Genomic DNA, 20522 nt, shown 5'->3' on the forward strand with positions numbered 1-20522 from the left:
AACACTCAGGGGCCTATTTATTAAGCCTCACATTTTTCTGGTCAAGTTTTTAAAGGGAAAAATCTGAATTTTTAGAGGAAAAATGTAATTTAAAAAAATTTAAAAGTCAGTGGCAGATGTCTCTTTTACAATTGGAAGATATTTTTTTATTCCTTCGTGTTCAAGGGTTTTGGGCTGTCTGACACTGGATATGAATGAAAATCCAAAAAAGTTTAGGGTTTTGGGTGACAGCTCCAAAAATTTTAGGTTTTTGAGCGACAATTCAACAAAGTTACACAATTCAAATTGTCACACGATTTTGTTTCCAGCGCATATAATATTTGTTCTGATTTTATGGTAAATTAAGCCAAATGAAGGTTGTAATAAATAACCCCCATAGTGTTCTGCTAGTCTCTAGGATTAAAACAGATGAGTGGTTCATCCATCTTGTGATACCATGTTTAGTTAAGAAGGATAAGTTGTAGGATTAGTAGTTGTTCATAGGACTAAAAGAAGGAAGATGTCTAGTCTACTGCTTGAATCTGCACAGCAGTTTACTGATGCCTTTACTGTAACTGCAAGTACACAGACAGGCAACATTTGAGTATGTTAGCCTGGCCTTGCACATTGAAAACATTCTGTTAACTTGCATTTGCTACTAATTTCATTGGACAAAGCTAGGGGGCAACTAACTAGTGATACAGATTTACAAAATATCCAGTACAGTGTGTGTGCCTTTTCTTAAAGCTTCAGCTACCCTGCTTTAATCGGTTTAAATCCTTTTCTATTGTTATGTATTAGTTTCCAGCTACAGGATGATTAGATGATAGTAATATTAAGAGTATTCCTCCCTCTCATTACCAATTACCTTCCTTGCCCAATCCCAATGCCCACCAGTCAATACACTCTCAAAAGCTATGTTGTCTCTTGTTCTAAAAATAAATTCATAAATACTGTAATCACAGTTTAACTTATAAATACAAAAATTTTAAACATACCGCCTTTGTTTCAGTGTTATAAGTTGTAACACAACCATTACTGTATCTGAAAAATATGTTTAAAAAATGGGGGTTTAAAAATCATTGACATACACTGAAGAAATTTAAAAATAGCAATGATCAATGGAATTGATCAACGCAATTGTATGTATTTATCAAAGGGTTATTTTTTTTATATATCCATATGCATATATTTCTATTTATATAGAGCTAAATGTATACAGAACACTGCAAATGTCTTTGTGCAGAAGGGGCAAACAACAATGCAAGAAAAGTATAAATCAATATAAAATAGGTTAATGTAAAACTTGGAAAAAATGCTTTGTAATATTTAAAAAGCAAAAAAGTTGTAAAACCAAACCTTTTATTCTCCCTCCTTCTTGTTATAGAGGTCTAATCGTCTGTATAAGTTGTATAGTATAGGTAATGCAAGTCAAAGTCTACCTAGGTATTGCTGGTAAAGCAGGTAAGATGGCAACACTGTATAAGTAATTTCCTAGGAATAAATGACCCACGTTTATTTGTGATTCATTAATTAGGGAGGAGCTATTGCTTCAATTTTGAATACTAATGAATTTGTGCAGTCAGAACCTTTAAAAAAAGAATGGTGCCAAAACTGGCATTTGGTGGCACCTGGTGGATTTGTAAATGTAGTTACTCACCCATTAACAGGTTTCAATTCTGAACTCTTTGACTGACTGTCACATATTTTTTCTGTTGATTATAAACATAAACAATGGTTGTTAACCACAGGTCTGTTCCAGGTTGCAACGGGAAGGAAAGATTAAATGGGAAACAAATTAAAGGGGTTGTTTACCTTTAAATGAACTTTTAGTAATTATATTATGAGACAATATTCAATTAGTTTTAATTTTTTATTATTTAGCTTTAATTTAGCAGCTTTCCGATTTGCAATTTCAGCAGTCTGTTTGCTAGGGTCCAAATTAACCTAGCAACCATTCATTGATTTGAATAAGAGACTGGAATATAAATAGAAAAATGAGTAATAAAAAATAGCTATAACAATAAATGTGTAGCCTTACAATGCATTTGTTTTTAGATGGGGTCAGTGACCCCTATTTGAAAGCTGGAAATAGTCAGAAAAAGAAGGAAAATAATGCAAAAACGATACAAAAGAAAACATGAAGGCCAATAGAAAAGTTGCTTAGAATTAGCATTAGTATAACATACTAAGGGGGTTATTTATCAAAGGTAGCGTTTTAGAGGTCTGTGAAGTTTTTTATATTTTGAATGAACTCGAAAAAACTCGAATCAGTGAATTCGGTGTGAAAAACCTGAAAACTGAAATTAATTGAGTTTTTGAAGAAAAACCCTCAATATCATCATGAAGGCTACAAACATCTTCCAATGGTTGAAGGGACCTACTACTATTGACTTCTACATGATCTCGACAGGTTTTAGCTGGAGTATTTTCGTATTCAAGCTATTTCCTAAACCTGTTTTTGTTTTTTTAACCTGAAAAGTGGAGTTTTGACTGAAAAATACCCTTGTAAACTCCAATTTGTCGGGTAAAAACCCTCGACCTTTGATAAATAACCCCTTAAAGTTACCTTTAAAGTGAACTACCCCTTTGAACTCAGCATTCACTGAGTTTAAGATGTACAAGTGTACAGTTGTATGGAATACTATATAGAAGAGTATAGTATAGGTAAAACCTGCATATCAATATCATGATAATCTGCTACAAAGTCTGACAGGTGTCCAATACATCTATAAGCTAATAGCCAATAAAGTGAGTCCATATGTTGTCTGATCGGTAAGCATTTTCTAGGAATCATATAGTAAAACAATAAACATAATTGTAAATACTAAAAGAAGTAATATCTGTTGAATAATTAGAACTTCATAGTTCATAGATAATGCCCATCTAAGGGGGATGGGGGAGGCCAGGGTTGGTTCATAACGTCTAACTTTAGTGATAACAAAAGGAATCCATGCTTTACTACTTTCATTTAATTTAAGGCTTTGTTTAGTATAATATAAACATATATTTACCATCAAGTTCTAATGCCTCATTGTTAATGCCACCTGATGAACTTGTTTGCATTGCATCTACTTCTGCTTCTGCATTTATGATTTGCTGTGCTACAGCTTCCACTATGGGCATCACCATGGCAGCCGTTGAGGTGTTGCTAAGCCACATGGACAGGAATCCAGCACTAAACATAAATCCCAACATAAGCCTGCAAACGGGAAGAAGATATGTATATATTAATTCCAACTAAAATAGTTTTAAAAAGGATACATTTAAAGTTGCTAAATGCTGAAATGCATTTGGTAAGGTGATGAAATAGCATTAATTAAATGTCAGCTACTGACATCTAGGGAAAAGGACTTTCTGTATAGAACGGTAAATATTAGACTCTCAGGTGTATCCCTTGCCATTTAGAAACAGAAAGCCAATATACTGAAGGTTTCCTCTAGAAAAAGCTTTAATAGCATATTTCAGGTCATGCATCGACCCAGAAGATATCATCTGTTCTTCATTTCTGAATGGCATTATGTCTGTCCAACCCCAGGGATGTTGCAGCCTAGCAGACATCTAGTAGTGCTTCAGATCATTATTTTATTAGGAAATCCAAAATACTAAATATTGCGGCATTTTCCATGATCCTCCACTGCATCAAGATGAAGTGTGATAAATGATCCGTTCCTTCATAAATCACATAAACACTTTCTCCTCCTCAGTATTAATATATGCATTAATATGATATAGGAATAGGATCTGTTATCTGGAATGCTAGGGGTTTGCCATAATTTGTATCACTGCACTTTAAATCTGCTAAACATTAAATAAACCCAATAGGATTGCTTTGCCACCAATATTTGTATTAGTTACCATCAAGCACAATGTACTGTTTTATTATTACAGAGAAAAAGGAAATAATTTTAAAAAATAGAATTGATTAAGAGGGTTTTTCACCTTTGGGTTAACATTTTGTATGACATAGAGAGATATTCTGAGACAATTTTCAATTGGCTTTCATTTTCTATTATTTGTGGTTTTTAAGTTATTTAGCTTTGTATTCAGCAGCTCTCCAGTTTGCAATTTCAGCAATATTGTTGCTAGGGCCAAATTTACTTAGCAGCCAAACACTGATTACAGCTACATGGACAGGAATATAAATAGGAGAGGGCCTGAATAGAAAGAGAAATTGTAAAACTAATACATTTGTAGCCTTATAGAGTTTTTTAGATGGGGTCAGTGACCCCCCCATTTGAAAGCTGGAAAGAGTCAAAAGAAGGCAAATAAATCAAAAATAAATAATGAAGACCAAATGAAAAATTGCTTAGGATTGGCCATTCTATAACATACTAAAAGTTAACTTAAAATGGACTTGTACGGAGATGGCCTTCCTGTAATGCAGAAATCTTCTGGAAATCAGTTTTCCACATAAGTCAAGTCAAGTCAAGTGGATTTTATTGTCATTTCAGCCATTCTACATAGTAGAAACGAAATGACGTTTCTCCAGAACCCCCAGTTGCTATACAACAACTCTAGTACACGGTCATGCTGGGCAAAGTGGATATTTCAGTTCCTTATGTATATTTTCAGTTCAGTCCTTGGGAGTTGAGATACCTGATGGCTTGTGGAAATAGACTGTTTCGCATTCTGGATGTTAGCGCTCGAATACTGCGGTATCTTTTACAAATTTACAGGATGGCAGGTGGATAAGGAGATCATGTGCAGGGTTTGTGCTATCCATTACAATGCTGGTAGCATTCTGGAGACAGCGGGTGTGGTAAATATCCATAATGGCAGGAAGCGAGACCCCAATGATCTTTTCCGCTGTCCTCACCACACACTGCAGGATCTTGCGATCTGATACAGAGCAGTTTCCATACCAGGTAGTGATGCAGCTGCATAAAATGCTTTCAATAGACCCTTTCTAGAAGATAGTGACAATGCTCAGCTTTCGCAGAGAGTAAAGACGCTGCTGTGCTTTCTTCACTATAGAGCTGATGTTAAGGGGCCAGGAGAGGTTCTCCGCCAGATGTACCCCAAGGAATTTGGTGCTCTTGGCAATTTCCACCGGAGATCCGTCAGTGTACAGTGGAGAATGATCCCCACGTGTTCTCCTGAAGTCAACAACTATTTCCTTTGTTTTGTTTGTATTCATAGACAGATTGTTGACTTTGCACCAGTCCGTTAGCCATTTCACCGCTTGTCTATATGCTGACTCGTTGTTCTTGCTGATGAGACCTACTACGATTGTATCATAAGCGAACTTGATGATGTGATTGGATCCATGACTTGCCACACAGTCATGAGTCAGCAGTGTGAACAGCAGTGGACTAAGCACACAACCTTGGGTAGCTCCCATGCTCAGTGTGATGGTACTGGAGGTGTTTTTTCCCATTTGGACTACCTGAGGTCTCTTGGTTAGGAAGTCCAGGATCCAGTTGCAGATAGAGATGTTCAGGCACAGCATGCTCAGCTTAACACTCAAGTGCTGAGGAATGATTGTATTGATTGCTGAGCTGAAGTCTATGAACAGCATACGTACATATGTGTGTTTATTGTCTAGTTGGCTAAGTGACAAGTGCAGGGTAGTGGCGATGGCATCATCCTTTGAGCGATTGGAACGGTAGGCGAATTACAGTGGATCCTGAGAAGTGGGCGAGAGCAGGCCTTTGATGTGTCTCATGACCAGCCTCTCAAAGCACTTCATTATGGTGGATGCAATAGGACGATAGTCATTTAGGTAGGACACGTGGGACTTCTTTGTCACTTCTTTGTCAATTAATTGAGTTTTCGAGTGAAACCCACTGATAAAAACCCCGAACATCATAAAGCCTATTAACATTTTTATATGGTTCAAGGGACCACCGTCATTGACTTCTACATGACCTCTGCAATTTTAGCTGGAGTATTTGCAGAACTATTTCCAAAACTATTCAAACTATTTTACAAAAACCTGAAAAATTTGAGTTTTTTTTTTTACCTGAAAAAATGTGAGTTTTTGACTGAAAGCTACCGTTGAAAACTCAAATTTTTCGGGAAAACACAACTTGACCTTTGATAAATCTGTCCCGCAGTGTACCCATGAAAATGTTTGAAGAAGATTAAGTTGATGAAATGAATAAAAAGGACAGTTCCTAAATTCCCATACCCATTTGAAAACATACCATCCAGGATTGACACCCACTAACATGACCATTCTTAGGGCGATTCTTTTGTGCAAATTCCATTTTTCTATCGAGGTTGCCAAACAAATTACCCCAGTCAACAAGAGATGAAAATCTTTGAAATAGGTAGCTGCAACCTGAAATCAAAGTAAACATGACATAACCCTGTTATATATGTAGACTTTCAACAGTATTTCCTCCTGTTCTATAAACTGGATCAAAACACACAATCATTTTAGCAGACATTGAGCAATAAAACATTTTAAGTTATATCATGGTTTTTTATACAAAGGACAAAAGCACATAAATTGTCATCAGAAACCTCAGATGCATTAGCGAAGCTGTACAAATATCAGTAGCCTAGTGATTATTTCTCATATGTGCATTGTACATTTTCAGTGCATGTCAGCTGTAACAAAGCTTTAGAGCTAAGTGGAAATGCTGCAGAACTCTGATAATGTACAAATGACTTTGCAAGAAAATATATTGAATAATACAGTATATATTTGTAAAAGTGTTGTTTCTTATGAACTAAATATGACTTAGCTTATACTCTTAAAACTGATTGCAAATATAATTTGTTTAAGGGGTGGTTCAACTTCACGTTTACTTTTAATATGTTATAGAATGTCTAATTCTAAGCAACTTCTCAATTGGGCTTCATTTTTTATTTAATTTTTTTTTATAAATTTTCTTTTTCTTTTTTTTATAAATTATTTGCTCTCTACTTCTGACTCTTTCCAGCCTTCAAAGGGGATACCTGATCCTGACATTTAAAAAACAAATGCTCTGTAAGGCTACAATTTTATTGTTATTGCTTTTCTATTCATATTCCAGCCTCTCTGCTAGGGTAATTTGGAAATTGCAATTGCATTACTGGAGAGCTGCTGGATTAAAAGCTAAATAACGTCTTATTGTAAATTGTCGCAGAATATCACTCTCTATATCATGCCAAAAGTTAATTTAAAGGTGCACAACCCCTTTAATTAAAAAACTTGTGTTTTCGTTTCTTTTTTATATATAATTTGCTACTGAGAAATATAGGTAAGCAGTACAATTTTGTTACTAAATAAGCCAAATGGATTTTACTGCGAAACTAGACAGATGAGCTCCAAGGGCTGCTGCATCCCTTGATTCCACCCCACGCCCCCCCCCCCAACGGAACAAAAAATGCACCAGAGAGAAATCTAACAGAAAATTGTGTTCCTGTTTTATTTACCTATCACAAGGGGTCCCTAGCATTGACATACATCTGCGTATGTGCAGTAGAGAGAGATTGGAAAATATTTACTTTACTACACAAGCCTTCCCATATCCTTTAAATAAAGTCCTTTTATTTAATTTGTAATAAGAATCTGACAAGGAACAATAGATTCACTGGGAGTTACCAAAAATGTTTTTTGCACCAGGCCAGGGAAAAAACGAGTGCAATGCATTTCACCATGGGGCACATGTACTAAGGGTCGAAGTGGATTTTCGAATTTCAAAAACTTCGAATTTTTGGATACCTCAACCATCGAATAGGCCAAATTCGACTTCGACTTCGAAAATCGAAGTACTGTCTCTTTAAAAAAAATCGACTTTGACACTTCACCATCTTAAACCTGCTGTTTAGCCTATGGGGGACCTCCTATAACCTATCTGGAGTGTTTGGGCAAGTTTTGAGAAATCAAAGGATTTTTGGTAAAATCGTACGATTGTACGATTAAATCGTTCAACCATTCGATTCGAAGGATTTCATTGTACGATTGTATGATTTTAAAAATCCTTCGACTTCGAATGTGAAGTACCCTATTCGATGGTCGAATTTCGAAGTTTTTTGCACTTCAAAATTCGACCCTTGATAAATCTGCCCCCAAGTGCCTGTAGATAGGAATTCTACTTGTGCATTCACAGAAGAGTAAAATCAGGAAACTTTATTGAGCAAGCCAAGGTGAGGAAATTGGCAACAAGTTAAGATGACAGCAGTGTCCATTTTTTCCCATGTACTGATGCAGTTTTTCTGTAAAAGGAGCACCGTACAAAAGGAAAACCTTAGCAATCGAATACACTGTCGCGTCTAACGCCAGTGAGTTTTTTCTTATCCTTTAAAAACCCTTTCATGTGTTTTTTCTCCATTCCTTTGATGTTGTGACAATGACATAACTAGATGTTACTGAGCCCCACAGTAAAATAACTTTAGGGTCCCCAAAATATCCAGTGGTTGCCCAGTCTTACTAATATATATTAAATTTCTCATTACTTAGAGCCTCATGGGGCCCCCTATGCCTCCTGGGCCCCCTGCAGCCACCTCAGAATGTACAGTACCTTAGATTGGGAAATGGATAGAGAGTAAGAAATACATGGATGTTATTGGCCCTTGACTGTCTATTTAAAATGACACTGTTGTTAGCCATTATATCAAAGTACTGGCTTAAGTGGCAAGGATCAGAAATACAACGTGCACACTTACTGCTTTAGATGGTAGAATTCCAAACAGGGGAAACATCAAAGCTGGCAGGAAAGCAGTCACAGAAAGGGGCAAAGCTTCGGTGAGCCAGAAAATGGCAACTATGAAGAGCACATAAGCACATTCTACTTCCTATAAGAGATTATACACAATAAAAATAATATTAGTCTTAACATTATACAACCTGACATCATTAGAATGATGGATCTTAATACATGTACACTAACATGGTCTAATTTATTGAGGAACGGCACAAGTGCTGGAGTGCAAAGGGGTGCAAGTGGCCCTTCATCAGGCATACCCATACAGTGAAAGTTCAGCTCTAGTAGGGCTGCTGCACATTGCTATTAACAGAACATGATTCCTTGTCATGCACTACATGCAGGGGCACACGTAAAATAATGAAGTGGTGAGATGATTATGAACCATTGCACATTTTTGTACTTTGCACATTGCACTTTGCCCACCCAGGGTAAATGAGCCATTTAAAGGAGAAGGAAAGGCTAAGTAAGCCTTATCAGAAAGGTCTATATAAATACACCAGTAAACCCTCAAAGTAATGCTGCTCTGAGTCCTCTGTCAAAAGAAACACAGCATTTCTTTCCCTCTATTGTGTACACATGGGCTTCTGTATCAGACTTCCTTCTTTCAGCTTAAACCTCCTTGCCCCGGGCGTAAGCATGCTCAGTTTGTTCCTCTTCCCCTCCCCTTCTCTGTTGTAATCTGAGCCCAGAGCTATAAGTGAGCAACGAGCGACTCAGGCAGGAAGTGATGTCACAACAAGCTAATATGGCAGCTGCTATCCTAAACAAACAGAGAGCTTCTAGAGCTGTTTACTCAGGTATGGTAATACATTCTACAGAATAAATATAGTCTTATAGTTTGGACTATTGCAGCTAATCTATTGGCAATAAAATGCCTCCGTAGCTTTCCTTCTCCTTTAAAAGTTTGCTTGATATGCGGGCCCAGCTTGCGCCAGAAAAACTTTAGTATCCAGTCCCCAACTTTACGTCCTTAATAAAGTGTATAATCTCAATACTTCTCGATATAGGAACAGATACTCCAATGCAGAAACTGAGCTGCTACCTTAATTAATTTAACATGTTTCGAGCTGTGGGCTCTTTTTAATGATTTATTTAATAGCTCTTCGGCTATTTTTCTCCAACTCCAAAAAACAAACACGTGAGTCGCTGGTGGATCTGACCTGGTCAAAGAGGCTGATTTCAACGTATGTCAGCAATTTGCATGCACTACTGACAAACATCATGCTTGGGTTGTTTATGGAAAAAAACACCAGGTTCATTAAGCACATTAATTAAACATTTATATAAAAAAAAAATATATCAGATTAGTTTTGGAGTTTTGGAGTGCATGTTGCAAGCATGTGCACATGTGTGAGACATTTCTTTTGAAACTAAATGGATTTCTGACTTAAGTTTGACAGATTTACTGTAGGAACAGTGCTTTAATATGATTTGCTGTAGAGAAGTAAATTTCAATTTGCTGATGACTGGATTTCCCAATTTATTTCATCCATGGCAGATTATTCCATGGATGGAACATGACAGCAGGGATTAGTAATAACTATAAGTGCTGTGAGGGCCATCCCTTGTTAAATGATATCACATCATAGTCAGTAATGGGAAGTATCCTAAAGGAATGCTGGTGTGCCAAGGCACAGAACTGGGACCTGGGATAATACGATGCGCTTGCAGCTTCAATTATGAATGCAGTCTGTTCACCCCTGTATAGATTACAATTATTTCCGGGTTATCAATTGTATCTAGTGCCAAGCTATAAAATACATGCATTTGCAGAAGTTTAAGGGGCACATTTACTAAGGGTCGAGTATTCGAATATCGAAGTCGAAGGATTTACCGCATTTACTTCGATCGAACGATTGAAGGAAAAATCGCTCGATCGAACGATTTTCCTTCGATCAGAAATTACGTAGAAAGCTTATGGGGAAGGTGCTCAGTAGGGTGCTCAGTAGGTTTTAGGTGGCGAAGTAGGTGGTCGAAGTTTTTTTTTAAAGAGACAGTACTTCGACTATCGAATAGTCGAATGATTTTTAGATCGAATCGTTCAATTCGAAATCGTATTCAAAGGTTGAAGTAGCCAATTCGATGGTCGAAGTAGCCAAAAAAAACCTTTTTTTGTTCTAATCCTTCACTCGAGCTTAGTAAATGTGCCCCCAATTGTTGATAAAACCTAAGGCTGGGGTTCGTGCATTGATAATTATGTTAGTGTTTCCTATACTGTTAATGATTAAATACAATAAGGAAAATTACTCTGGGATGCCATAAATCACAACCAGTTATTTTCCTTAGATCAATGCATTTCCAGTGGTTAATTTTATCAGAATGCCTTTCTGTTGAAACAAAAAAAGATGCCCAATACTCTTTTAAAAGGGTCAAGCACTCTCCTAAACAGTTGGGAAAATATATGTTGCTTTCATACTATGTCCTTTCATCATTGCGCTGCTCTAAAGCCAAGTCTAGAGCAATCCATGCCTTGGCCTTCTATTTATTTAAAAAAGCAACAATATACTCAATGACAAAAAAAACTTTCCATGGAAAATGTAGCCAAATGTAGCCAATAATGCTTTTTGTTACCTATAATTAGTGTACATAAATTCTATGAATTACTTTCTACTCAGTTACATTATGGGGCAGATTTATCAAGTGTCGAAGTGAATTCGAGGGAATTTTCGAAGTAAAAAAATTCGAAATTCAAAGTAATTTTTTGGATACTTCGACCATCAAATAGGATACTACGACTTCGAATTCGATTAGAAGTAAAATAGTTTGAATATTCGGCCATTCCATAATCTAAATACTGTCTCTTTAAAAAAACTTCGATTTCAATACTTCGCCAAATTAAACCTGCCGAAGTGCTATGTTAGCCTATGGGGACCTTCTAGAGCATTTTTTCTAAGTTTTTTGAAATCGATGGATGAAATCCTTCGAATCGTTCGATTTGAAGGATTTCATTGTTTGATCGAACAATTTTACTTCGACTGCAAATGGCCAAATTCGATGTAAAAAAACTTCGACTTCAATATTCGAAGTCGAAGTATTCCAATTCGATGGTCGAATTTCAAAGCTTTTTCTAATTCGAAATTCGACCCTTGATAAATCTGCCCCTATATGTAACTGATATTCTTATCACATTTTCAAAAAATAACCTAGAAAAGTATCATTTTGTATACTTCTAACTTAAATTCTCCAACATTCGTAATGTTATACATTCATCTGTGTTAATTATCATCTACCTCTTTTAAAGGTAGGGGTAGATCAAAGTTAAAGAGACAGTTCTCCTTGAAAATTTGGTAAGATATAGGCAATAGGATTAGAGCAAAATGGGTTTTGGTGCCATTGCTTCAGTGGCCTGTAACTGCTTTATAATAACAATATTATTTATAACTACCAACAGAAAAGGTACTTACTTTGGTTTTGATGATAAGTGGCACAGGCAGCAATAGTAATGGCGTAAGTACAATCAAGCAAAGCCTACGGTAGATCCATATGTATCTGAGAAAAGCCCGCATTGTAGTAGCTAGCAGGCTCTTGTTACCTGTAAAAGTGCAAAAACACATAAGATGATACTTAAATAGGCAGCCCTGATTAATGTTTCTCTAAGCAATCACCTTTAACCAGTGAAACATTTTTTCAAACTCAGTTAACGATAAATTTTTATTGTTTTACTAGCTTCAGTATTGATCAACTCTCTGGTACTTGAAAAGAATAATACTGTATGCCACTTTCCTGCAGTATGAACTTTCTGTGTCAGATGGTTGCTGTCCGCTGCCAGTTACTGCATGTCAGGCTTTTTATTACACCATTGTGGAAAATAAACTAACTTAACTAATACATATAATGAAAGGAACAACTTGCCAAACTCGCTCATTTTTAGACTAGATTACAGCAAGAACTAAAAGATACAAAAGTTTATAAGCTGTGATCTGTGCCAAGTTGCTTGTTACTAAATACTGACTAGGAGTAGGGTGTCCAAACCTTTGCAAATGCCTCAGTTACAATTTTCTTTGTTCCTATGTTTGAAATAAAATATACAGTAACTGCATTAACATGTGCAAATATGGTGTTTTAACTCACTGATTCCTGCAGTAGCTGTTTCCTATATTTCACAAAATTGGCCATACTTTTGCTTCTCCACTTATTTATTTTGATCTATCAAAAAGTCAAGTGCTAACTGTAGGCCCACAAATTTAATACTAATAGATAAACATAGGGTACAGAATTCTAAGTAACAGTTTGGTAGACGCAGGTGCAAGTTATTGACTTAAGACTTATTGGGGGTTATGTAATTAAAGGCTCTTTGTTTGTCATGGGGCCAGGGGCGCTCCACCAATGAGGCGAGTTGAGACACTCGCCTCAGGCGGCAGCGCCCCCCTGGTTACCAGGGGCGGCAAAAATGCCGCTCCTGGTAACTAAGAGCCGAATTTCCGGTTTTCAACACGGAAATTCGGCTCTTCTAGTGCAGAGAGCGCAATTGCGCTCTCTGCACTAGCGTCGTGCATCGCCCCGACCCCCTCCTGCGCCGAAAATGTGAGCGCCGTGAGGAGGGGTCGGGGCGGCAACGGAAGGCCGCCTCAGGCGGCATATAGGCGCGGATCGGCGCTGCATGGGGCAGTAACCTATATTATTATTATTTTATTATTAACATGTATTTATATAGCGCCAACATATTGCGTAGCACTGTAAAGTAACTGTGATTATACAACTACATCACATGAATTACATACATAGAATATATGGAGTAACAAACATCACAATCAATACAGGTACAAAGAGGTGAGGAAGGCCCTATGCATAGGCATACAGTCTAAAGGGAAGGGAGTAATACACAAGGTGTGAGAGTGGGCAAGATCGAAGTAAGTGGGTGAGAAATGTGGTGTTGTATATAGCAACCAATCAGCAGGTAGCATTTCCTGGTCATGTGTTTAAAAGCAAACAGCATATTGGTTGCTATGGGTTACTGCTCCTGGGCAGACTTAGTGCCTTTAATTACATATGAGAGATTATGTCTTTCACTTCCTAGTGGATTTATCACTAATCAGTATACAGGTATAAAGTACAAATTCCAGTTGTTCCAGGTGGCTCTGGCTTTTCAAACAATGTAACACAAGCCAATGGACTGACAGACCTGTCTTGCTGGAGGAGATGTAGTTGTAGAGAGTGATATTCTGAGACACTTTGGATTGGTTTTAATTTTTTTATTATTTGTGGGGTTTGAGTTATTTAGTTTTTTATTCGGCAGCTCTCCAGTTTGTAATTTTAGCAATCTGGTTGCTATTGCTTGAAATGACCCAAGCAACCATGCATTGATTTGAATAAGAGACTAGATTATGAATAGGAGAAGGGCTGAATAGAAAGATGAGTAATAAAAAGTAGTAATATCAATACATTTGTAGCCACACAGAGCATTGGTTTTTAAGATGGGGGTAGTGACTCCTATTTGAAAGTTGAAAAGAATCGGATGAAGAGGGCACATAATTAAAAAATTATAAAAATAAGTAATTAAGAATACTTAAAAGGTGGCTGTTCTATAATATATTAAAAGTAAACTGAAAGGTGAACCACTACTTTAAAGGAGAAGGAAAGCTATGGAGGCATTTTATTGCCAATAGATTAGTTGCAATAGTGCAAGCTAGAAAACTATATTTATTATGTAGAATGTTTTACCATAACTGAGTAAAAAGCTCTAGAAGATCTAGAGGACAGCAGCTGCAGTATTAGCTTGGTGTGACATCACTTCCTGCCTGAGTCTCTCCCTGCTCTGGGCTCAGATTACAGCAGAGAAGGGGGAGGGGGGAAGAGGAGAAAACTGAGCATGCTCATGCCCGGGGCAAGGAGGTTTAAGCTGAAGGCAGGAAGTCTGATACAGAAGGAAAGAAATGCAGTGTTTCTTTTGACAGGGGACTCAGAGCAGCATTACTTTGAGGGTTGACTGGTATATTTAGGTGGACCTTTCTGATAAGGCTTACTTGGTTTTAACCTTTCCTTCTCCTTTAAGCAGATGCTGTTTTCAATAGAATATACAAATAACTTTAAAAGCACTAAATTTTTTTTTAATATATTAATATTGGAAAGTTGCTTAGAAATAAAATATTTTTTGGGTTGACGTCCTTTAAAGGTACATACTTGTGCATAAACACACACCCCAGACACCAAGGGGCACATTTACTAAGGGTTCGAATTTCGAAGTGCTAAAACTTTGAAATTCGACCATCGAATTGTATAAATTCGATAGTCGATGTTTTCTTTTAGTGACTTTAGCCGTTTTCGATCAAATTCAAATAGTTCGAACGATTTTCAAAAAAAAAAACTTTGACTTCTGGCTATAGGTTCTAGGAGGTCCCCATAGGCTAACATAGCAATTCAGCAGGATTAAGGTAGCGAAGTGTCAAAGTTTTTTAAAGAGACAGTACTTTGATTTTCGAATGGTCAAATATTCAAAGTTTTTTCAGTTCAAATCGAATTTTGGCCTATTCGATGGTCGAAGTACCCAAAAATTACTTCGAAATTCGAAGTTTTTGAATTAGAAAATTCACTTCGAATTCACTTCGACCCTTAGTAAATGGGCCCCAAGTGCCATTGTACTCACACAATCTGTTCTGTTGTGCATAAGTTCACCTATTGATGCAATGCAACCCTGCAGCACCTCCACCTTGAAGGTGCTAATTTTAGGCATCCAATTCCGGGCTGTGTTAATAGGAGCATCAGACTGAAATGTCTGAAGAATTAAGCAGAGATGACATTTTATTGGCAAGCACCATAAATGACTCAATCCCCACTGACAATTTTCATTGCAATTAGTCAAAATGTGCAAGAAAATTTGCATACATTTAGCGCATCAGACACAATTGCAGCTACTGCAAATCTATACATTGACTCAGTGGGGCTGGAATTGTTTGGAAAAATGATTCATTATGGGTAAAAAAGCAAATAACATGTATTACTGACATACTGTTTTGCATTAGCAGAAACTATGTTCAGACTTTGTGGTCGCTGTAAAATAAATAGGCTGTGTATGAATCCCTCTTCAGTTGCCCAGCAAATTTCATTCTGGAGGAGATACATTTCTTCATTGATTAATATCAGTTGCTTAGGAGATTTGATCCACAGCATGACAAAACTGGGATCAAGGATTTGTACAACAACTGGATTTGGGATAAGGTTTGGGAGGTAAGTGCAAAATGCAGAATATATGACATCCCAACTCAAAGATATTGCTTGATAAGAAACCATAGTCCTCAGTGCAAACCCATAAACAATCTTTCAATGATTTCAGTGTGGGGAGGGGGAAGGCTAGGCCCACAAAAAATGTTGCTGGGGGGCCCAGGGCCCCCGAAGTTATGCCACTACTGAACAGGCAGAGCACAATAATGCCAAATATTGAAAAATGAGCTATGTAATATGTTGAACTAACTATAATTTTTCTGAAGCTGCATGAACTATGTGGGCTGTTTTGTCATTGCATTTGTTTGCTACCATGGCTGTTGGTATATTAGTTTCATGTTCACCTTTGTGAGCAGTACTGTCATAAATGTGTGTTTAAATGTGTGGTAATCCACCAGGGAAGATAGCATTAGTATGTACTGCAATTTGATTTCTAAATATAAAATTACTAATACAAAACTGTGCAAAACACCAAAAAAAGGGTTCATGTAGCAAGCACTCATCTTGCAACAAAAATGCTCAGTGTTTGATGTAAATAAATGGCTAATAACGTCAAGGAAATAACTTCTAAGAAGTTGCAATTTGTATATTTAATTTTTATACTGGCCACAGACTTTGGTGGTTTTATTACATTTGTAATGCCTATTTTAGCTTTTGTGTTGAAGGCTGGAATGCTCCTCCACTTTTAAATTAAGTTTTAGCATAATGAAGGCAGTGATAAACAGTTTGCCATCTTAATTTTTATGTTTGTGGGGTTTTCATATTATTCAGCTTTTTGTTCATCAGTTCTATTTGTTTGTAATCTCAGCAACCCTTCATTGTTTCTTTTTATTATTGTTTACATATAGGATCAGCTGGAACCCTAGTGGTTTGAATCAGAGACTAGAAATTGAAAAGAAAGATAAGTGACAAAGATTAACAACAGCAATTACGTTGACTCCTCACAGAGCAATAGTCTATTGGCTGCCAGGGTCAGTGACCCCATTTAGAAGCTTGACAGAGGCAGAAAAGTAAGGCAAATAATTCAAAAACTATGAAGATTTATTTACCAAATATGACCAATTGAAAAATTGTTACAAATAGGACATTCTATGAGATAAAGTTAATGTGAACATGAACTACTCCTTTAAATTAAACAGAGTTTGATCTTTAGAAAAATGTTATTCCCACTTGCTAGATTCAGGCATCGTATGGGAAAACTAATAAAGGCGATATGTTTTGAAGTTGCTACTTGCTTTGAGTGTTACAAAGTCCACTGTGCTGTTTTAACTACACAGCTAGGCATTTTTATTTAAAGTAAAACTTCAAAGGTATTATGCATAATTTAAGTGCATTATCTTGGGATATCCTGAAAAGTTCATGCTCATATAATAATGAACCAAACTAAACTACTGTTCACCTTTGGAATTCGCAACGGGCAGATAATAAACCCGGTATACAGTAAACAAGGATGTGCAAAATATAATGATAAACTATATAACAACAAACCAAAAAAAGAAAAGAACCAAATGTATTGGGACATTCTAGCTAATGATCCTGTGATGGGACAATTAGTAAATCCTCAACCATTGTTTAGGTATTGGAGAAATTTGAGCATTAAAGTATTATTAGTCTAAAGCCATTTTAAGAGAAAAACAATAGTAGGTGCTGAAAGAGTACAGGCAGTTTTAAATGCGGCAACTGTGAGCAATGCAATTGGATAAAACAATCTAACTGGTAATAATTTGGCTCAATTTGACATGCTGCATTATATTAATTATAAAGCAACTTTTGTTATCTATATTTTTACGTGTCGTTGCAACAGTCTATATGTGGGAAAAACAAAAAGCACATTTAAAAGTAGCATTTATGAACATTTAGTTGTTATACAAAATTGCAATATGATGTCCAAATAGTTTCTAGGAGGTCCCCCATAGGCTAAAACAGCAATTCGGCAGGTTTTACATAGTGAATGGCGAAGTTGAATTTTTAAAGAGACAGTACATGACAAATTTCGATATTCGAATTTTCGAAGTGTTTTCAAAATCTAGTACACAAAAAGGAGCTCGAAATTCGATTTTTTTTTCATTCAAAAATTCACCTCGACCTTTGATAAATCTGCCCCTAATTGTTCAGGGATGTTTAAAGGGATAGTTAGTTACTGAATGTCCTGTTTTTAATGACCTTTAAAAAAAAATCTACTGGCAGCAGTGGACAAAAGCCAATACACTGCCATCCTCTCACATAAATACATACTGTAGCGTTTCTAGTGTGTGCATGATAATTGGCTCATCCCATGCATGTTGATGAGCACACATTCAGGGACAGTTTTTCTATGCTGGTTCTTATCCATTATTGAAGAAGCCAACCCCTGTGCCATTAGCCTTAGTATGTGTGTCCCTGTACTTAGGGGGTTAATTGTCAAAGGTCAAATGTTAGAGTTTTTTTTACCTTGAATGAACTCCCAACTCGAATGGTTTCTTATTTAAGAAAAAGCTCGGATTGAAAAAACTTGATTCTGCGAGTTCGAGCAGCGAAGCTTGAAAACTCGAATTGATCGAATTTTCTCCAAAACACTCTGAAAAAACTCAAACATCATGAAGGCTCCTACATGACTGTGACAGGTTTTAGATGGAGTATTTTCAGATTCAAGCTATTTCCAGGGTCGGGGTATAATAAATCTCGGAAAATTTGAGTTTAAACCTGAAAATGTAAGCTTTGACTAGAAAAATAACCTCGAAAACTCAAATTCTCATGGAATATACAACTTGAACCTTAATAAATAACCCCCTTAGTGTCCCTAGTGCACATAAGGATATAAGGATTGTAAGGAAGGTATGTTTTAATCAATTACTTAACGCAAGTATAATTTTTTCTGACAAAGAAAAAAAGTTTAATTAGAAGAAAAGCTGCTGAATCATGATGAGATGAATAGCATGGAACAAGTCTGGAATATTACAGCTTAGTATGAATGAACACAGCCACTTTATCTCCCTGCACCCTTTTTACCAATCTAGATTGTAAGCTCTTGTAAACTGACTCTTATATCATTATTGGTTGATCCCATGACAGGCAGCGAACACACATTCAGGGCAGTAACGTAACATGGTGGGGGCGGGCCCTGGTGCCCCCACCCTCGTCTGCGCGATTTTTCTCTGCGCCTGCAGCCGACTCCAGCTGGCTGCAGCGCGCACGATCTTCCGGGGGGGGCCCTGCGGGGGTGCGGGCCCTGGCCCATTTGCACCCCCTGCTCCCCCAGTAGTTACGCCCCTGATTCAGGGAAACCTTTTCTACGCTTATACATTAGTTTGGAAACCAACCCTTGTGTCATTAGCCTTAGAAAGTGTGTCCCTTAGTGCACATTAGGATATAAGGATTGCTTTCCCAGGGTGGAAGATAGTACTAGAGCTTATTGTAGTCCAGCTAATTTTGTATCAGTGATACAAAACCAGATGATCTCCTGTGTAATATAAAAGTGTCTGCATAAGTGGGAATTAGCTATGGGGGAAATGTAATAACATTCACAAAGAAAACAAATTTGTGCACAAATAATAAAAATCACAGTGTAATGTTCTTCATTGGACTTTTATTGTATCGGGAATCTTAATTGGACAAACTATAAAATTTGCAATCACTATCCTACTGCCACATGAGGAGCAAAGGGTTCACAAAATTATATATTTCCAAAATTTAAAAGTGAATATTTAGTTGTATTGTGAACAATTTTTCTGTTAGCGAATTATATTATATTCCCCCTATATGAGGGCTAGATATTATAGGTGGAGTTGTTACTAATGCATTGTACACAAAACTGACATTTCGGTCCTCTCAGGGACCTTTCTCAAGGATAATATAACGTCATTCCAACAAACTTTAAATACCCTTAGGGGCATATTAATCAAGGGTCGAATTTCCAATTGAAAAAACTTCGAAATTCAAATTCAAAAAGACCAACTGAAATGAAGTTGTTTTTTTTTTTTGGTCGAATAGGTTCTTTTTCCATCGAATAGGTCCGTATTCGTCCAAATCGTTCGAATCGAAGGAATATTGCATTCGATCGCATTCGATTCAAAGTTTTTCCCCAAAAAAACTTTGATTTTTCAAAGTCCACCAATTGACTCCAAATAGGTTCTAGGAGGTCCCCCATAGGCTAAAACAGCAATTTGGCAGGTTTTAGATGGCGGTTGGTCGAATTTTCAAAGAGACAGTACATGATAAATTTCGATATTCAAATTTTTGAATCTTTTTCAAATTCATATCGAATTTGGACTATTCCGTAGTCGAAGTACACAAACAATTTTTTCATTCGAATTCTTAATAAATCTGCCCCTTAATTGTGAAGAGGGCACTGATCTGTTTGATTTGTAAGGTTTAGCTTATTTAAGGCTTGTTGGAACATATACAGTATATACATAAAACTATATATTTACATTTTTGCAGCGTTATTCACTGGTATCTTCTCTAGCAGTCTAAACATAACATTTGAGCTGAACATGGCAGAAGATACACAGTGTGCAGCATTAAGCAATATTATTTTTTAACAAAAGCAAATTATTTCCTGAACAGTTCCATTATGAATTAATTTTGCATTAATGAGAAAAGGCTTTATTTGAATTACCCATATATATATATATATATATATATATATATATATATATATATATATATATATATATATAGACAATCAATGAAATTATATAAGCGCATATTATATACTTACCTAGAAAAGAAGAAAAGCACCTTGTCACACTGTCTTCATAGAAC

General features: G+C 36.6%; 1 protein-coding gene across 1 annotated transcript in view; it reads right to left on the reverse strand.

Annotated features, from left to right (window-relative positions):
- The window catches only part of slc13a1.L (solute carrier family 13 member 1 L homeolog), a 43913-nt gene that overhangs the window by 16569 nt on the left and 6822 nt on the right, over positions 1-20522 (reverse strand). Inside the window, exons 2-7 of the mRNA XM_018252578.2 lie at positions 12026-12153; positions 8581-8709; positions 6129-6265; positions 2994-3181; positions 1640-1691; positions 978-1023 (exon numbers count right to left, since the gene is read on the reverse strand). Of these exons, the coding sequence (XP_018108067.2) occupies positions 978-1023; positions 1640-1691; positions 2994-3181; positions 6129-6265; positions 8581-8709; positions 12026-12153 (680 nt within the window). The remainder of the gene's footprint in view (positions 1-977; positions 1024-1639; positions 1692-2993; positions 3182-6128; positions 6266-8580; positions 8710-12025; positions 12154-20522) is intronic.

The sequence above is a fragment of the Xenopus laevis genome, chromosome 3L (genome assembly GCF_017654675.1).
Source record: "Xenopus laevis strain J_2021 chromosome 3L, Xenopus_laevis_v10.1, whole genome shotgun sequence".
In the NCBI taxonomy this organism is placed as follows: domain Eukaryota; kingdom Metazoa; phylum Chordata; class Amphibia; order Anura; family Pipidae; genus Xenopus; species Xenopus laevis.